General features: G+C 39.9%; 1 protein-coding gene across 4 annotated transcripts in view; it reads left to right on the forward strand.

Moving 5' to 3' along the window:
* Positions 1–15: 15 nt before the first annotated feature.
* Positions 16–17,266, forward strand: part of SOS1 (SOS Ras/Rac guanine nucleotide exchange factor 1) — a 173,481-nt gene continuing 156,230 nt past the window's right edge. For 3 of the 4 annotated variants that reach the window (XM_023735711.1, XM_004369538.2, XM_012556736.2), the window contains exon 1: positions 16–148. In XM_023735711.1, coding sequence (XP_023591479.1) covers positions 62–148 — 87 coding nt within the window. In that variant the 5' untranslated portion in view covers positions 16–61. The remainder of the gene's footprint in view (positions 149–17,266) is intronic. The other variant, XM_023735714.1, reaches the window with a different exon arrangement.

The raw sequence follows: 17,266 nt of genomic DNA on the forward strand, positions 1-17,266 counted from the left end.
CGCGGCTCCCCGGCGCGGCCGCCGCCGCCCCCTCCCCGCCCAGAGGCGCCCCGGGGGCACCATGCAGGCGCAGCAGCTGCCGTACGAGTTTTTCAGCGAAGAGAACGCGCCCAAGTGGCGGGGGCTGCTGGTGCCAGCGCTGAAAAAGGTGAGGAGCGCGCGGGATCCCGCTTCCCTGCTGCAAAGGCGGGCGAGGGCGCCGGGCAAGGGCTGGGGAGGCGGGGCGCGCAGGGCCGTCTTTCTTCCCGGTCTCACTGCCTCTCGGAAAGGACGGCACACTGAGAGGTTCCCCCACGTTCGGCTGGGTCTCGGTGTTGACATTACCCGGGGTGTGGGAAGGCCGCAGGAAGCCAGGGAGAGTTTGTCCGAATAATGCAACCACTGAGCGAGGAATGTCCTGCCCCTTGATTCGGCGACACTAGTTGGAGGAGCCCCGGTTTTCAGTGGAGGTCAAAGCAGGCCACTTTTCCGCCTTCTTCGTCTTACCAGGAGCTACTGTCAGCCTCCTGTTTTAGGCGTCCAGTCTGCTCGTTTTAGTGGGCTCAAGGAGTGCTCTGGCCATAATGCTTGCCCTAAGTAATTGCAGAGCTCGCCTGTCCGTAGCAGCACGAACACGGCCTGCTCTGCTCGACCTCAGTAATCACTCCCCATTCGCCCAAGTTCCTCCACTCGTCTGAATAACAGGAGTGGGTGCAAATGCCACTATTTTCAGGGTTTTTGTTGTTGTTTTCTAAGAGTCTGAAAATCTTAATTTTGGTACTGTCATTTGGTTTGTTGATTACATTTTTAACCTTTGTATGTTTTTTCAGGTTTGCCATATTGTTATCTAAAGTTCTACCCCATGTTCTGTGCTTTTAAATGTTTCAGTATAATTAGGAAATGTTGCTACATTTTAATAGCTTCTAAAAGCAACGTTGTGACTTAATAAACGCCTCAAAACATCAGAAACGGGTGTATTTGAATGACTTTAAAAACAACCGCCAGAGTATTTTTTTTTTTCTTTCCTTCTTTTCATTTACTTTTTTCTGTAAGTATAGAGATTGCTTTACTGTTTTAATAGTGTTCCTGAATCCTGATTTCTTGTTGCTCGAAGAATATTTCATGCTATCTTGTTAAAATATATTTTTGCTCCTACTGAGAATTGAAGATTATGGTGTACTTTTTGTGCTAAACATTTATACTTTTGAAAATGTTTCTTAAAAGGTGTCTGTTATTTGTCAAAGGCTGGCAACTTTTACTTTCCCTTTTGCCCTGTTCTTCCCCTCCCCCCTTTGGTGTCTTACTGTGGAAACTAGTTAGTTAGCAGAATATCCTCATATATTTCAGATTTAAGTTACTTTTTTTTTCAAGTGTCTAACTAGTCACAAATATTGTTGTCATGTTGTTTTCTGAGAAAACCAAAGAGACAACATATAGCTAACATACTGTATTCATTAGAAATCCCATCAGACTTTCTCTCCATCTGTTTACTTTTGCTTTACTTGTAATTGCAAGCTTGGCTTCTTAGCTTGTAGTAGAAGGGGAGTAGGAGGTCTCAGTGATGCTAGAAGCAGGTATTCTGCCAGGGAGGTAGACAGAAAAATTGCCTGAAAACATACAAAAGAACTTAAAACATTATCAGTTTGGGACCATTTTGCTCAGAATCAATCAGCTCCTAATTTGAGGGAATTGCCAAGATAAACTATCAGTTGAGGGTCCTATGAAGTAGTGGAAAGAGTGGTGTATGAGTTGGCAGAGCTGGTCTAACTCTACCATACTGGTGGCCATTGCTAAATTCTGTCCACGGAAGCATTTTGTTTGCTGGCACAGTGTTGTTTTGTCATTTTTAAATGTAATTTGTTGCCAGCATTTAAAAATGAGATATTAGGTAAAACTTGAATTTCTACTTTTGTTGAAGAATAGGAAGATCTCTTTATATTGAGCCCACATTCAAGTAAGGCTGAAGCTAAGTAAATGGCTGATCCCTTTGAGCAAGGCATGCATCTCCAATTTACCACAATCCCCACTAGTCCAGTTTGCTTATTTGCTTAAACCAGCATTTGACTTTAAGCAGAGAGATACCCTCTCATGGCAGTAGATGTGATGGTGAGGAGGTAAAGGTGAAAGTGTGGACATCTAGCTGATATGTAAGGTTCTTCCAATCCTCATTCATATACTCATTATTGATAATTATAAGCCACCTAAAAAAAGATTGGAAATATGTTTCATATCTGGATGTGCTCTTAGGAGCTCAAAACCTGAATTTTCACCTGTCTGCTGGACGTTCCATCAGGGTATCTCCACATCTTGAACTCTTTGATCAGACTTACTATTTGCGTCCAACTGTTGTATTCTCTGACTTGAGGCTCTTTGGACATGCTGTTTCCTTGATCTGGTCTGCCCTTCTTTGCTTCGTCTAACACTACTCCTTCTGGACTCACTCTCCACGTGAGAGCTTTTCTCAAATCTTCTGGGCTGAATTGGATATTCATCCTTTGTTTTCTTTTAGCACTCTAGTCTAGCGCTTAACAGTGAATTTTAAGTTCTTGTTTACTTGTCTAAGGAGCCCTGGTGGTGCAGCGGTTCTGCAGCTAACCAAAAGGTTGGCAGCTTTGTGGTAGAAAGACCTGGTGATCTACTTCTGTAAAGATTATAGCCTAGAAAACCCTGTGGGGCAGTTGGGGTCACTGTGAGCCAATTGACTTGATGGACACCTAACAACAACATTTACTTCTCTGTGTCCCCCAGCTTCACAACTAGATTGGGTGCTCCTTGAGAACACAGGTGATGTCTTACTTTCATTTTATCTCCCATGCATATTCAGGCACCTAGTAGACACTCATATTATTTGAATGAATTATGGGAATACATATATTTCTTTCACGTCCCTTAAACACAGTATTTCCCAAACTAAAACTATCACCTCTCTTCCTTCCACCTTCCATTTTCTAGTATTTCTTCTTGATTTATGGAGTCCCTGGGTGGCACAACTGGTGAAGCGCTTGGCTACTAACTGAAAGGTTGGTGGTTCAAATCCACCCAGAGGCTCCTTGGAAGAAGGGCCGGGCAATCTGCTTTGAAAGTGCACAGCCATTGAAAACCCTATGGAGCACAGTTCTACTCATGGGGTCACCATGAGTTAGGATCGATCTGATGGTAACTAATGGCCTTATTATTTTATTTGACTGGCTCAGAACTTTGGAGTCATCTCTGATTTCTGTCTTTGCATTATTGTCCACACTAAGGCAAAACTTGTAGATTCATTGCTCTTTGACGTGTTCTTGGAGTCTATTCCTTCCTACTCCGATTGCTTTAATTGAGTTCCCTTTCCCAGCCTACTGCAATAGCCTCTTAACTGAGTTCACTGCCCCCTCCCATGTCTCCTTTGTGTATTTTGCAGATTTCAGAAGTTGAAGTAAACTTCTGAACATGTCATGCCCTTGTTCAGAATAGTTGATATCTTTTGAGAGCCTAGAATGAAGTATGCAGTCTTTAGCATGGAGTTGATAGTGATCAGTGATCTACCTTTATCTTTTCTAACTAAATTGCCTACCATAATCGTTTGTATTTTTATGCTTTAGCCTGACTGGATAGACTACTATTTTTCCTGAATATGTCCAGAACATCCTACTGCATCTATCAGTCTAAGTCCTGTCTTATCTATTACACAAATAGATCCTAATGACTATCTATTACTACTTTAGGTCAGGCATCACCCTCAGCACTAAGGATAAAAAGATAAAAGGCATATTCTAAAATGCTTGAATTAGAACATGATAGGGAGTGTCAGAGGATGAATCTGGTCTCAGGTAGCTGGTTTATAGAGAATTTTTTTGTAAAGCTAAAGAGTTTGAATTTTATCTTGGGAGAAGAAGCCATTGAGGAGTTATAAATAGGAGATGAACATCAGATTCGAATTTTAGACAGTTCACTTTGACCGTAGAATGGAAAATGGATTGGAGAAGAATGTGAGACTTGAAGTAAGAGAAAAGTTAGAAGGCTAGTTGAATAGTTCAGCCAAGAGATGACATGTATTTGAACTAAGGATCCATTTGGATGGAATTGTGGGGATGGATTTTATTTGAGAGATGTTTGAAGGGCAGAATTGACATGCAGTGATTAAAGCACTCGGCTGCTAACTGTAAGATTGTTGGTTTGAACTCACCAGCTGCTCCATGGGAAAAAGATGTGGCAGTCTGCTTCCATAAAGATTTATAGCCTTGGAAACCCTGTGGGGCAGTTATACTCTGTCCTTTCAGGTCACTATGAGTCAGAATTGGCTATGGCAATGGATTTGGTTTGGTTTTTTAGTAACTCACCAAGTGATTGGGGAGAGTGGTGAGGGAGCAGGAAAAGTCTGAGTTTCTGGTTTGAGTGCATTTAATCTGGATAGAGAATGCTGGAGGAGAAGCAGTTGGAGAAAGGAGTATAGTAAGGTGAGTTTTGGACATGTAGATTTCAAAGTCCTTTTGGGTTATCCAGCTTGCAACTTGCAACTGGTTGGTATCTGGCAAAGCAGATTTAGGACTTTTGGTGTATATTAAAGCCGTTAGAATAGATGACACCCATATTCATACAAAGGGGGCAATGGTGGTTCAGTGGTAGAATTTTTGCCTTCCATGCCTGGTTCGATTCCTGGCCAGTGAACCTTAAGCGCAGCTGCCACCACCAGTCTGTCGGGAGGCTTGTGTGTTGCTGTGATGCTGAATAGGTTTCAGTGGAGCTTCCAGACTAAGACTAGGAAGAAAGGCCTGGCGATCATCTACTTCTGAAAAATCAGCTAATGAAAATACTGCGGATCACAGTGGTCCAATCCCATTGTGCATGGGGTTGCCAAGAGTCAGGCTGACAGCAGCTAACCACAATATCCATACAAAGACATGAATGTTCACAGCAACTTTATTTAGGCCCAGACTGGAAACAACTGAAATGCCCATCAGCAGGTGAATGGATAAACAAATTGTGGTGTAACCATACAATGGAATACCAGTCAGCAATAAAAAGTAATGAACTGTTGATACACATGACAACATGGATGGATTTCAAAATAATTAAGCTATGTGAAAGAAGCCAGACCAAAAAAGAGTACGTAAAATTCTAGAAAATTGAAACTAAGCTATAGCGACAAAAAGCAGATCAGTGTTTGTCTTGGGTAGCTTTTATGTTAATTTATTTTGATTGTGCATATGGTTTCAGGGTTGTATACATATGCTAATATTTATCAGATTTTATCCATTATTGTATGTCAATTATATTTCAATAAAGCTGGTAAAAAAAAAAAAAGATGAGGTCACCTACTGAAAATGATTAGAGGATGACAAAGAGAACTGGGGAAGGTAGCAGACACTATTGTTTTAGGGGGAGGGCAAAGAAAGAGGAATGAGGAAAGAAGATGGAGAAGGAATGAGAAAACCGTAAGTGCGTAAGAAGAGGAGGGAAGACAGATACTCAAGAGTCGTTAACTATATCAGGCTACAGAAGAGTCACATAAGATGCCTGAAAGTGTTAGATTTGACAGCTAAAAGATCATTAGTCACTTATGTTAGAGCAGTTTCAGTGTGAGGGTAAAAGGTGGAATAGCATGGGAAAAATAAGAATAGCAAGGACAGATTATTTTTTTCCCCATCCTGTGTCTTTTTTTTTTTTTCCCCTATAAGCTTAATAATGAAGAGAAAGGGATACTGCTGTGGCAAGAAGGGGATTCAAGGTTGGAGAAGACATTTTTGTTTCTTATTTGAAGGTGGCAGAAACTTAGGTATTTTAGAACCTGTGGGGAAGGGCTTGGCAGAGAATGCTGGGGAAGGTACTGGACGAGGAGGGGATGAGCTCAGGATCACAGGCAGTGGAATTTGCCTTGAACTGTTTTGTCAGGTACTATTTTAAGTGTTTCACGTGTGTTTTCATTTAATTCTCACAAGATACTATTGTCTCCATTTTACAGGAGAGAAAACTGAGGTTTGGAAAGGCTAAGAAATTTGTCCAAGTAATTTGGTTACAGAGTCTATTTTTAAAGACTATGTTATGCTACGTCCAGCAGGGGAGATGACATCCTTCTTCTGAGATGGAAGGGAAAGAAATAAGGATGGGTTTGTATGTGGAGGGTGGGAGAAAGCTGTGGCAGTCTGCTTCTGTAAAGATTTCAGCCTTGGAAACCTGATGGTGCAGTTCTTCTCTGTCCTATAGGATGACTATAAGTTGGCATTGACTCGATGGCAGTGAGTTTGGTGTTTTGGGTTGTGTGTCAGGGAGCAGGAGTTCATACTAGGTAGCCTCTATTTTCATGATTAAATGAAAGGCAAAATGCTTTACATATGGTGAAAATGGAGAAATGAGTAAGGAATTTAACACGAGTGATGAAGTTTTGGAATTTTGCTGTTGGGTGTGCAGAAAGAGCCACCAGTGACTTAGAAAGGTATTGCTGAGCCGGGCTGAGTGTGGAGACCATAAATTTGGAGTAACATTCATTGGTCTGGTGGTTGTGAGATTTTCCTCCAGCAATACTTACCAGTTCAGGTGAAGGGGTAGAGAAGATGGCTGTTTGTATGTGGCTGCAGTAGAGACTAAGAGGGTAGGGATATTTTAGTTGATTGGGAGGAAGTAAAGTTACAAGGGAGGCGATGGACTGAAAGAAGAATGAGCGCTCTATGGATTAGAAGTCTAGATGAGTTGAAAGATGAGGGCAATGGGAGCAGATACCAAGAAAAAAAAACAAACCCAAACCCATTACCATGGAGTTGATTCTGACTCATAGCTACCCTATAGGACAGAGTAGAACTGCCCCATAGGTTTCCAAGGAGTGGCTGGTGGATTCGAACTACCAACCTTTTTTTTTTGTTAGCAGCCGAGCTCTTAACCACTGTGCCATCAGGGCTGCAGTGGGAGCAGATGGGAATTATAATTAGAGATGGTGATGATTTTTTTTTTTTTTTTTAAATTTTTGAGTTTTAAGATTCCAGAGATGAAGGAAATGAGACAGTTAGGAGCTCTGAAGTTGGTATTTTGAATAATGGGTTGCACACATGGATGATGAAGTCCATGAGGATTGTGGTATGTATTGTAGTGAAGGAGAAGACTAATCCAGGAGAGGCAGGGAGGTACATAAATAACAGTAATGAGGACACTTTAACCGAATAATAATAAAAGTGGTAGATGTTCCCCACCCCCTATAATGTGTCATTTATTATAACTGTAGATGGAATAGGAAAAAACTTTGCACTTCATTTTAGAATTCTTTTATTTCGTGATCAGGTTTTCCCCTCCAGTATTTTATAATGAAAAATGTCAAATATACAGAAAAATTGAAAAAATTGTACAGTAAACATACTGATCAAAGAGATTCTACAATTAACATTTTACTGTTTATTTTATTACATACCTATCCATCCTTTCATCAATCCATCATATGTTTTGATGCATTTCAAAGTTGCAAAGATTGGTACACTTCAACCATGAACACTTCAGCATGGATATAATTAATTAAAGTTCAATATTTGATCATAGTTCTTTTTTTCTTTTAAGTAAAGTTTACGTACAGTAGAATACACAGATGTTTAGTGTACCATTTAATGAATTTTGACAAATGCATACATCTGTGTATCCCAAACCTCTATCAAGATATAGAGCATTACCTTCATGAACCTCTGAAATTTCCCTCATGTGCCTTCTGAGTCTCTACCCCCACCTCCCAGAAGCAACACCTGTTCTGATCTTTTATCCCACCATAGACTAATTTTATCTGTTCTAAAACATTATATAAGTGGAATCATACAGTATATGTTCTTTAGCTAAGGCTTTTGAGGTTGTATAGATCAAGAATTCATTCCTTCTTTCCGTTATAGGAATATGTCACGGTTTATTTATTCTCCCGTGGATGGATACCTGGGCTGTTTCCATTTTGGGGTGGTTATAAATAAAGCTGCTATTAATGTTTTTATGCAAGTCTTCTTGTAGACATATGTTTTCATTTCTCTTGAGTAAATACCAGGAGACATGGCTCATAGGGTAGATGTGTGTTTAGTTTTTTAAATAAACTGATGATCTCTTTCCATTCCTACCGACAATGTATTAGAATTCCAGTTACTCCATATCTTTGCCAACATTTGATGTTATCACCCAACATTTGATGTTATCACTCTTCAATTTTATTTGTTCTGGTGGATGTGTAGTGGCAATTCATTGTGGTTTTAATTTATATTACCCTGATAGCTGATGATATTGAGCACTTTTTGATGTTCTTATTGGCCGTTCATATAATTTTCTTTGGTCAGTGTCTGCTCAAATATTTGTCCTATTTAAAAAATTGGATTGTTTTTTCTTTTTAGTATTGAGCTGTAGGAGTTCTTTATATATCCTGGGTAATTCTACATATTCTTTGTCACATATATGTTTTATAAATATTTTCTTCCAGCCAGTGGCTTGCCTATTCATTTTCCTAAGGTTTTTTTCCCCTGTCTTTTTAATTGTGGTAAGTATATATAACAAAACATTTGTTATTTCAACATTTTTCATATGTACAATTCATTGACATTAATTACACGCATCATATCGTGCAACCATCACCACTGTTCGTTTCTAAATTTTTCCACCACCCTTAACAGAAGTTCAGTGCTCCCTAAGCAATGACTCCCTCTTTCCTACTCCCTCTCACCCCTGGTAACCACTTATAAACTTCCATCTTTGTAAAACCAAAACCAAACCCGCCGCCATCGTTGATTCGGACTCATAGCAACCCTATAGGTAGAACTGCCCCATAGAGTTTCCAACGCTGTAATCTTTATGGAAGCAGACTGCCACATTTTTCTCCCATGGTGTGGCTGGTGCGTTTGAACCACTGACCTTTCGGTTAGCAGTCTACATTTGCTTAGTCTATACATTTCATATAAGTGGGATCATATAATATTTGTCGTTTTGTGACTGACTTATTTCACTCAGTGTTTTCAAGATTCATTCATGTTGTAGTGTGTATCAGGACTTCATTTCTCTTCATGGCTGAGTAGTATTCCATTGCATGTATGTACCATGTTTTGTTCATCTGTTGGACATTTAGTTTTTTTCCACCTTTTGGGTATTGTGAGTAGTACTGCAGTGAACATTGGTATACAAGTATCTGTTTACATTCCAGCTTTCAGTTCTTTTGGGTATATACCTAGGAGCAGAATTGCTGGAGTATGTGGTAACTCTACATTTAATTTTTTGAGGAACTGCCAAACAGTTTTCCACAGCCAGTGTACCACTTTATAGCCCCACCAGCAGTGGATGAGATTTCCAGTTTCTCTACATCCTTGCCAACACCTGTTGCTTTCACTTTTTTTTAAAATCATAGCCATCTTAGTGGGGGTAAAGTGATATCTCATTGTAATTTTGATTTGCATTTCCCTAATGATGTTGAGCATCTTTTCATGTGTTTGTTGTCCATTTGTACTTCTTGTTTGATGAAATGCCTGTTCAGGTGCTTTGCCCATTTTTTGGTTGGATTGTTTGTCTTTTTGTGTTAAGTTGTAATTCTGTATCTATTCTGGATATTAAACCCTTATCAGATAATGTGGTTCCTGAAAAATTTCTCCTAGTCTGTAGGTTTTCTCTTTACTTTGTTGATAAAATCCTTTGGACAGAGTATTTAGTTTTGATGAAGTTCCATTTATCAATTTTGTCTTTTGTTGCTTGTGCTTTCAGTGCGATATCTAAGAATCCATTGTTAAAAAAATTAGGTCCTGAAGCATTACCCCTACGTTTTCTTCTAAGAGTTTTATGGTTTTAGTTTATATTTAGGTTCTTGATTTATTTTGAGTTAATTTTCATAAATGGTGTGAGGTACGCATCTAGCTTCATTCTCTTGCGTGTGGAAATCCAGTTGTCCCAGTACCATTTATTCTTTCCCCCCTAAGGGTTTTTTTTTTCTCATTAAACAATTAGTACGTGTGTTATTTTATGACATTGGTTAACAACCCCACGACATGTCAACACTCTCCTTCTCGACCTTGGGTTTTCCTGTCCTGTTAGGAGTTTTCCTGTCCCCTCCTGCCTTCTTGTCCTTGTCCCTGGGCTGTTGTGCCCCTTTAGTCTCATTTTATTTTATGGACCTGTCTAATCTTCAGCTAAAGGGTGAACCTCAGGAGTGACTTCATTACTGAGCTAAAATGGTGTTTGGGGTCCATACTCTCCGGGTTTCTTCAGTCTCTGTCAGGTCAGTAAGTCTGGTCTTTTTTTTGTAAGTTAGAATTTTTGCACTACATTTTTTCTCCAGCTCTGTCTGGGACCCTCTGTTGTGATCCTGGTCAGAGCAGTTAGTGGTGGTAGCTGGACACCATCTAGTTACACTGGACTCAGTCTGGTGGAGGCCATGGTAGATGTGGTCCATTAGTTCTTTGGACTAATCTTTCCCTTGTATCTTTAGTTTTCTTCATTCTCTCTTGCTCCCAAAGGGATGAGACAAGTGGAGTATTTTTTACGGCCGCTCACAGGCTTTTAAGACCACAGACGCTACTCACCAAGGTAGAATGTAGAACATTTTCTTTATAAACTATGTTATGCCATTTGAGCTAGATGTTCCCGGAGACCATGGTCCCCACAGCCGTCTGCCCAGCAATTCGGTCCCTCAGGGAGTTTGGATGTGTCTGTGGAGCGTCCGTGACCTTGCCTTGTACAAGTTGTGCTGGTTTCCCCAGTATTGTGTACTGTCTTACCCTTCACCAAAGTTACCACTTATCTATTGTCTACTTAGTGTTTTTCCACACCCACCCCTTCCCTCCCTCATAACCATCAAAGATTGTTTCTTTTTGTGTGTAAACCTTTTTATGAGTTTTTACAGTAGTGGTCTTATACGATATTTGTCCTTTTGTGATTGACTTCCTTCACTCAACATAATGCCCTCCAGATTAATCCATGTTATGAGACGCTTCACAGATTCATCATTGTTCTTTACCATTGCATAATACTCCATTGTGTGTATATATCATAGTTTGTTTATCCATTCATCTGTTGATGGGCATCTAGGTTGTTCCAATTTGTTTGCTGTTGTGAACAGTGCTGCCATGAACATAGGTGTGCATATGTCCATTCATATGACGACTCTTATTTTTCTAGGATATATTCCTAGAAGTGGGATTGCTGGATCATATGGTATTTCTGTTCTAGCTTTCTAAGGAAGCGTCATATCATTTTCCAAAATGGTTGTGTCATTTTGCATTTTCACCAGCAGTGCATAAGAGTTCCAATCTCCTTGCAGTGTCTCTAACATTTGTTATTTCCTGTTTTTTTGATGCATGCCAGTAATGTCAGGGGTGAGATGGTATCTTGTGGTTTTGATTTGCATTTCTCTAATGGCTAGTGATCTGCAAGCATTTCCTTATGTGTCTGTTGGCCACTTGAATATCTTCTTTGGTGAAGTGTCTGTTCACTTCCTTTGCTGATTTTTTAACTGGATTTTTGTTGTAGAGGTATTGGATTTTCTTGTAGATTTTACAGATTACACCTTTGTCTGATTTGTAATAGCCAAAAATCTTTTCCCAGTCTGTAGGTTCTCTCTTTACTCTTTGGTGAAGTCTTTTGATGAGCATAAGTGTTTAATTTTTTAGAAGAGCCCCGTTATCTAGCTTATCTTCTGGAGTTTGTGTGTTGGTGGTTATGGTTTGTATCCTGTTAATACCGTGTATTAGGGCCTCCAGTGTTGGTCCTATTTTTCTTCTATGAACTTTATTTTTTTTGGCTTTATATTTAGGTCTTTGATCCATTTTGAAGTAGTTTTTTTATACGGTGTGAGGTATGGGTCCTGTTTCATTTTTTTGCAGATAGATATCCAGTTTTGCCAGCACCATTTGTTAAAAAGACTGTCTTTTCCCCATTTGATGGACTTTGGGCCCTTGTCGAAGATCAGGTGACCGTAGGTGGATGGATTTACACCTGGGTTCTCAATTCTGTTCCGTTGGTCAATGTATCTGCCATTGTACCAGTACCAGGCTGTTTTGACTACTGTAGTTGTATAGTAGGTTCTGAGGTCAGGTCGTGCAAGTCCTCCTGTTTTATTCTTCTTCTTCAATAGTGCTTTACTTACGAGGGGTTTCTTCTCTTTCTGTGTAGAGTTAATAATTACTTTTTCCATCTCTTTAAAGAGTGTTGTTGGTATTTGAATCGGGATTGCATTGTATTTGTAGATTGCTTTGGGTAGAATTGTCATTTTCACAATATTGCGCCTATCTATCCATGAGCGTTTTATGTTTTTCTATTTATGTAGATCTGTTTTGGTTTCTTGCCGTAGTGTTTTGTAGTTTTCTTTGTATAGGTCTTTTACATCCCTGGTTAGATTTATTCCTAAGTATTTTATTGTTTTAGGGGCTATTATAAATGGCATTGTTTTCCTGAGTTCCTTTTCATCGTTCTCTTTATTGGTGTTTAGGAATTCAAATGAGTTTTGTGTGTTTATTTTGTATCCTGCTACTCTGCTGAATGTTTCTATTAGTTCCAGTAGTTTTCTTGTGGAGTCTTTTGGGTTTTCTATGTATGGTATCGTATCATCCACAAATAGGAACAGTTTAACTTCTTCATTACCAATTTGGATGCCCTTTATTTCTTTTTCTTGCCTTATTGCTCTAGCTAGGACTTCCAGCACAATGTTAAATAGGAGTGGTGATAAAGGGCATCCTTGTCTTGTTCCTGTTCTCAAGGGGAATGTTTTCAGCCTCTCTCCATTAAGAAAGATGTTGGCTGTTGGTTTTGTATAGATGCCCTTCATTATGTTGAGAAATTTCCCAGTGGGTTTTTTTTCATGAGCAGAGTTTTTAACATTCTGGTGCAGTGAATTGCTTAATATGACCTTTTTAGCCAGGCATGGTCTTGTAACTCCCACATAATGATTGGGTGGAGCTATGCAAATAAGGTGTTTGTGGCTCACCAAAAGGGTTGGACAGACTGTTAATACAAATAAGGTGCATGGAATCCCTGTGCAGGTGGGACCAGGCAAATAAGGTGTATGGCATCCTTGTAGCGGATTGGTCAGTTTGCCATTCTGCTAGTTTTAAAAAGAGCCAATCCCTTAGTAAGAGAGGGGGAACCTCACTATAACCAAGAAGAGCCAGGAGTAGAGTGTGTCCTTTGGATCTGGGGTCCCTGATCTGGGTACCTTCTTGACCCAGGAGACAGAGAGCTATGAGACTGGAGAAGGTGCAAGATGGTGAGAAGTGATGGCAAGCACGGCAGAAAAACCGCAGCAGCAGAGCCTGACTGATGCAAGATGGCTGTGGTGGGCTTTCCGGCCTACTGAGAGAGGAGCTATAGTGAGCATGCCGACCCACGGAGTGAGAGAGCTGAGTGCCTCTGGGCAGGAGGCTTGCTGGAGGAGTGGGGTGCCTCTGGGCACTTGTTGGCGGAACCAGGCTTGCCAACCCACAGAGTGAGATAACTGAGTGCCTTCGGGCAGGAGGCTTCCTGGTGAAGTAGGGTGCTTCTGGGTGCTTATCATTTGAGCTAGAGAGCTTTGTAACACTTGCCTGAGCAGGGCAGAGGTCAGGGCCAAGAGTAGCCTGTTGTGATGGAGCCGAGAGAAGCCTGTCCTCAGGGGCCTGAGAGGAGTCCTGCATGGACAAGAGGAACTGAGAGAGCTGTCCTGCATTGAAGAAGGGAGACTTTGCCCACATGCTTCCTGATCCTGATCTGAGTTGTAGCCTGTTGATCCTGATCCCGAGTTGTAACCTGGTACTTCCCTAATAAACTCCTTAACTGTAAGTATGGGCTGTGAGTTCTGTGTGGCCATTGCAATGAATTATCGAACCCAGCAGAGAAGTAGAGTGTGCTGTGGAGGGACAGCTGGTGTCAGAATTGGTAAAAGTTGGAAAGAGGAGGTGTCTCTGACCTCCACCTCATAGGAATCAGCCTTGGGCTGATGTTGATCTTAATTCTCTCTCTTCCTCTTTGTGAAGTTAGAAGAGGACAGACGCCACCATGCCATTTTTACAAACATTAATGGAGTCAAATTTATCAATTTTTTTCTTATATGATTATTGCTGTCTGTGTCTAAGAACCCTTTTCCTTCTACCAAGCCATGAAGATATTCTCCTAATGTTATCTTCTAAAAGCTTTATAGTTTTAACTTTTACATAATATGTGGTCTATTTGTAATTAATTTCTGTGTGTGATATAAGGTATGAATTGAGGTTTTATACACACACACACACACACACAGATATCATGTTATTTCAGAACTATTTATTGAAGAGACTTTCCTCTCCCCATTGGATTGTATCAGTGCTTTTGTGAACATGATCATGTGTATGTGAGTTTATTTCTAGGCTCTCCATTTTATTTTATTGTTCTATTTGCTTATCTTTATGATAGGACCACACTGTCTGGATTACTGTAAATTTATAGTAAGTCTTGAAGTTGTTATTCGGTACCATTGAGTTGATTTGGTCTCATAGCGACCCCATGTGACAGAGTAGAACTACCCCCTAGGGTTTTCTTGGCTGTAATCTTTACGAAACCAGATCGCCAGGTCTTTCTTGGAGTTGCGGGGGTTCAGACTGCCAGCCTTTTGGTTAGCTGGTGAGTGCTTGACCGTTTCACCCCCAGGGCTTCTTTCTTGAAGTTAGGTATTGTAAATCCTCCGATTTCTTTTTCGCTTTTAAAATACTGTTTTAGTGTTTCTGGATCTTTGCATTTCCGTAAGTTTTAATTAGCTTGTTAATTTCTAAAAAAAAAATTGGTAAAATTTTGATAGTAATTGAATCTATAGATCATTTTGGAGAGAATTGACATCTTAACAATATTAAGTTTTTGAACCCATAAACCTGGTATGTCTCTCCATTTATTTAGACTTTTTAATTTCTCTTAGCTACATTTTGTACTTTTCAGTGTAGAAGACTTACATGTTTTTTGTTAAATTTAATCCTGAGTATTTTGATTTTTTAATGTAAATTTTTTAAAAATTTGTATTTCATTTTCTACTTACTTGCTGCTAGTATATAAGCATACAGCTAATTTTTGTATATTGGCCTTCTATCCTATGACCTTGTTAGTAGAATCTGTATGATTTTCTACATAATTATGTCATCTACAAATAAGAGACAATCTGATCGTTAAATGCTTTTTATTTCCTTTTCTTGCCTTGTTTTACTGGTTAGGACCTTCAGTGCATATTGAATCAAAACAGTGAGGTGGTTATCCTTGCCTTGTTTCCAGACTTGGGGGGAAAGCATTCATAACATCACCATTAAGTATGATGTTAGCTGTTTTTCACTGATGCCCTTTGTCAGATTGAGGATTTCCCCTTCTATTTTTAGATTTTTGAGAATTTTTTTCCCTATTATAAGTGGGTGTTGAATTTTGTCAGATGATTTTTCTGCATCTGTTAAAATGATCATAAGAATTTTCTCTTTTACTCTGTCTATATGATGAATTACATTGATTGCTTTTTAAATATTAAAATAACCTTACATTCTTGGAATAAACCATGGCAGCTAGTATTTTCACTGAGTTCCTACTATATGCCAGTATTCTAGCTAGGCACTATGCTTGGTACTTTACATACTTAAGTCTACTTCACTCTTTGACTTTTCACTAGTTTTATAGCTGAGGAAATGGATCATCAAAGAGGCAAATTGCTCACGATCTTGTAACTAATAAGGAGTAGAATTCTGATTTGAACCTAAATATGTCTGGCTTCAAAGACAGCTCTTTCCACTGTACTGTGTTGCCTCCTTTGAGTAGGCAGTATAATACAGAACAGTGGTGGTCTAATTTCTCTGCACCGTAGATTTCAAGGATGAAGTGCCTCAGGGGATAGGGAGGCTGAAGGGAAGAGGGTTCTGAAACCCCCTGCTTTAAGCTGAGAAGCTCAGCGCTGTTACATGTTGGGGCTCTGAACAGGATTTCATTTGAAAAAAAGATTTTGCTGCATTTAAAAATTCAGACTTTTAAAGGCACTAGCTAGTAGAAAGAGATCATAGACCATAAAGGAAAAGGGCTAAAGGAGTAAAGTTCTTGGGATAGCAGTGGGAAGCTAGGAAACTATCCTTTAGTGCCTATGTCTGAGAATGATGGAAGTGACATTTTAAATGAAAGTGCAAGTTAGCCAGGTGAGGACAAGGAGATATTGTGTTCCAAGGATTTGTAGTGGTCTGGAGGCCAAGAGGAACTCAGCATTTGAGGAATTCTGAGTGGCTAGAGTGTGGGGCCAGATTTTGTGAGCCAGAGTATTTCATTTTTATCTTGTGAGCAATGGGGAGTCACTGAAAGGTTTTAAGCAGGTTATTGACTATAAAATATGAATTTTGAAGGATCACTATCTGCTCTGTGGAACCTGGTGAATGAGAGAGCCAGAAAGCCAGTTAGGAGACTTTTGCAGCAATTCATGGACGGGGTGATGGTAGTTTTGATCATGGCAGTAGTAGTAAGGATAGAGAAAAAGTGGATTGTAGAGAGGTTTAGGGGGGTAATGAGAGAGAGTCAAGGCTAATCCCTAGGTTTCAAGGCTAATCCCTAGTTTTCTGGTCGAGGGGTCTAAGTGATGATAGTGATGAAAGAGGGAATACTAGGATAGAAGAGCATTTAGAGGAGAACTAAGAAATAATCAGTATTCTGGAGTTAAGAGGATGTAAGAGAACTGTGATAAAAGAGGGGTTTGCGCTTTGGAGGTAGCCAAGGATGGCAAGCGTGGAAGGTGTCTTTGTTGGAATGCACTTGGTAGTAATAGGCAGGTACGCAACTTGAAGGCTCTGATGATGTCTTTCAAAGTACATTTCAAATGCCACCTCTACGATGCCTTTCTACTAGTCCTCCCCTATGTAGAATCAATCTCTTCATTTCCTTAGTACCTTATACCTCAATTGTAGCACTTATGATGGTGTGTCTTTTAAAGTTTACTTGAATCTATGTCTCCTCTTCTAGATTGGCAGTTCCTTGAGGGTAAGGATAGGATCCTTCGTATTCTCCATAATGCTTAGCGTATTTCTCATGTATAACAGGTACTCAGTATGTATTTGTTGATTGCATGTGGTTCTGTGTCTGTCCTCTCAAGAATTTACTAATGAGTTAGGTGGGTCTTAGTTGAGATCTTTACCAGTCAAAAGGCATTAACCTAAAAAACCTGTTGTCATTGAGTTGATTCTAACTCGTAGGGACCTTACAGGGCAGAGTAGAACTGCCCCATAGGGTTTCCAAGGAGCGGCTGCTGGATTTGAACTGCCGGCCTTTTGGTTAGCAGCCGAACGCTTAATCATTGTGCCGCCAGGGCTCCAAAAGCATCAGAATTCTCATATTCAGTTTATTCTATTTTAGCAAATAGGGTAGTGAATATTTT

This window comes from Trichechus manatus, unplaced genomic scaffold (genome assembly GCF_000243295.1).
Source record: "Trichechus manatus latirostris isolate Lorelei unplaced genomic scaffold, TriManLat1.0 scaffold00005, whole genome shotgun sequence".
NCBI lineage: Eukaryota > Metazoa > Chordata > Mammalia > Sirenia > Trichechidae > Trichechus > Trichechus manatus.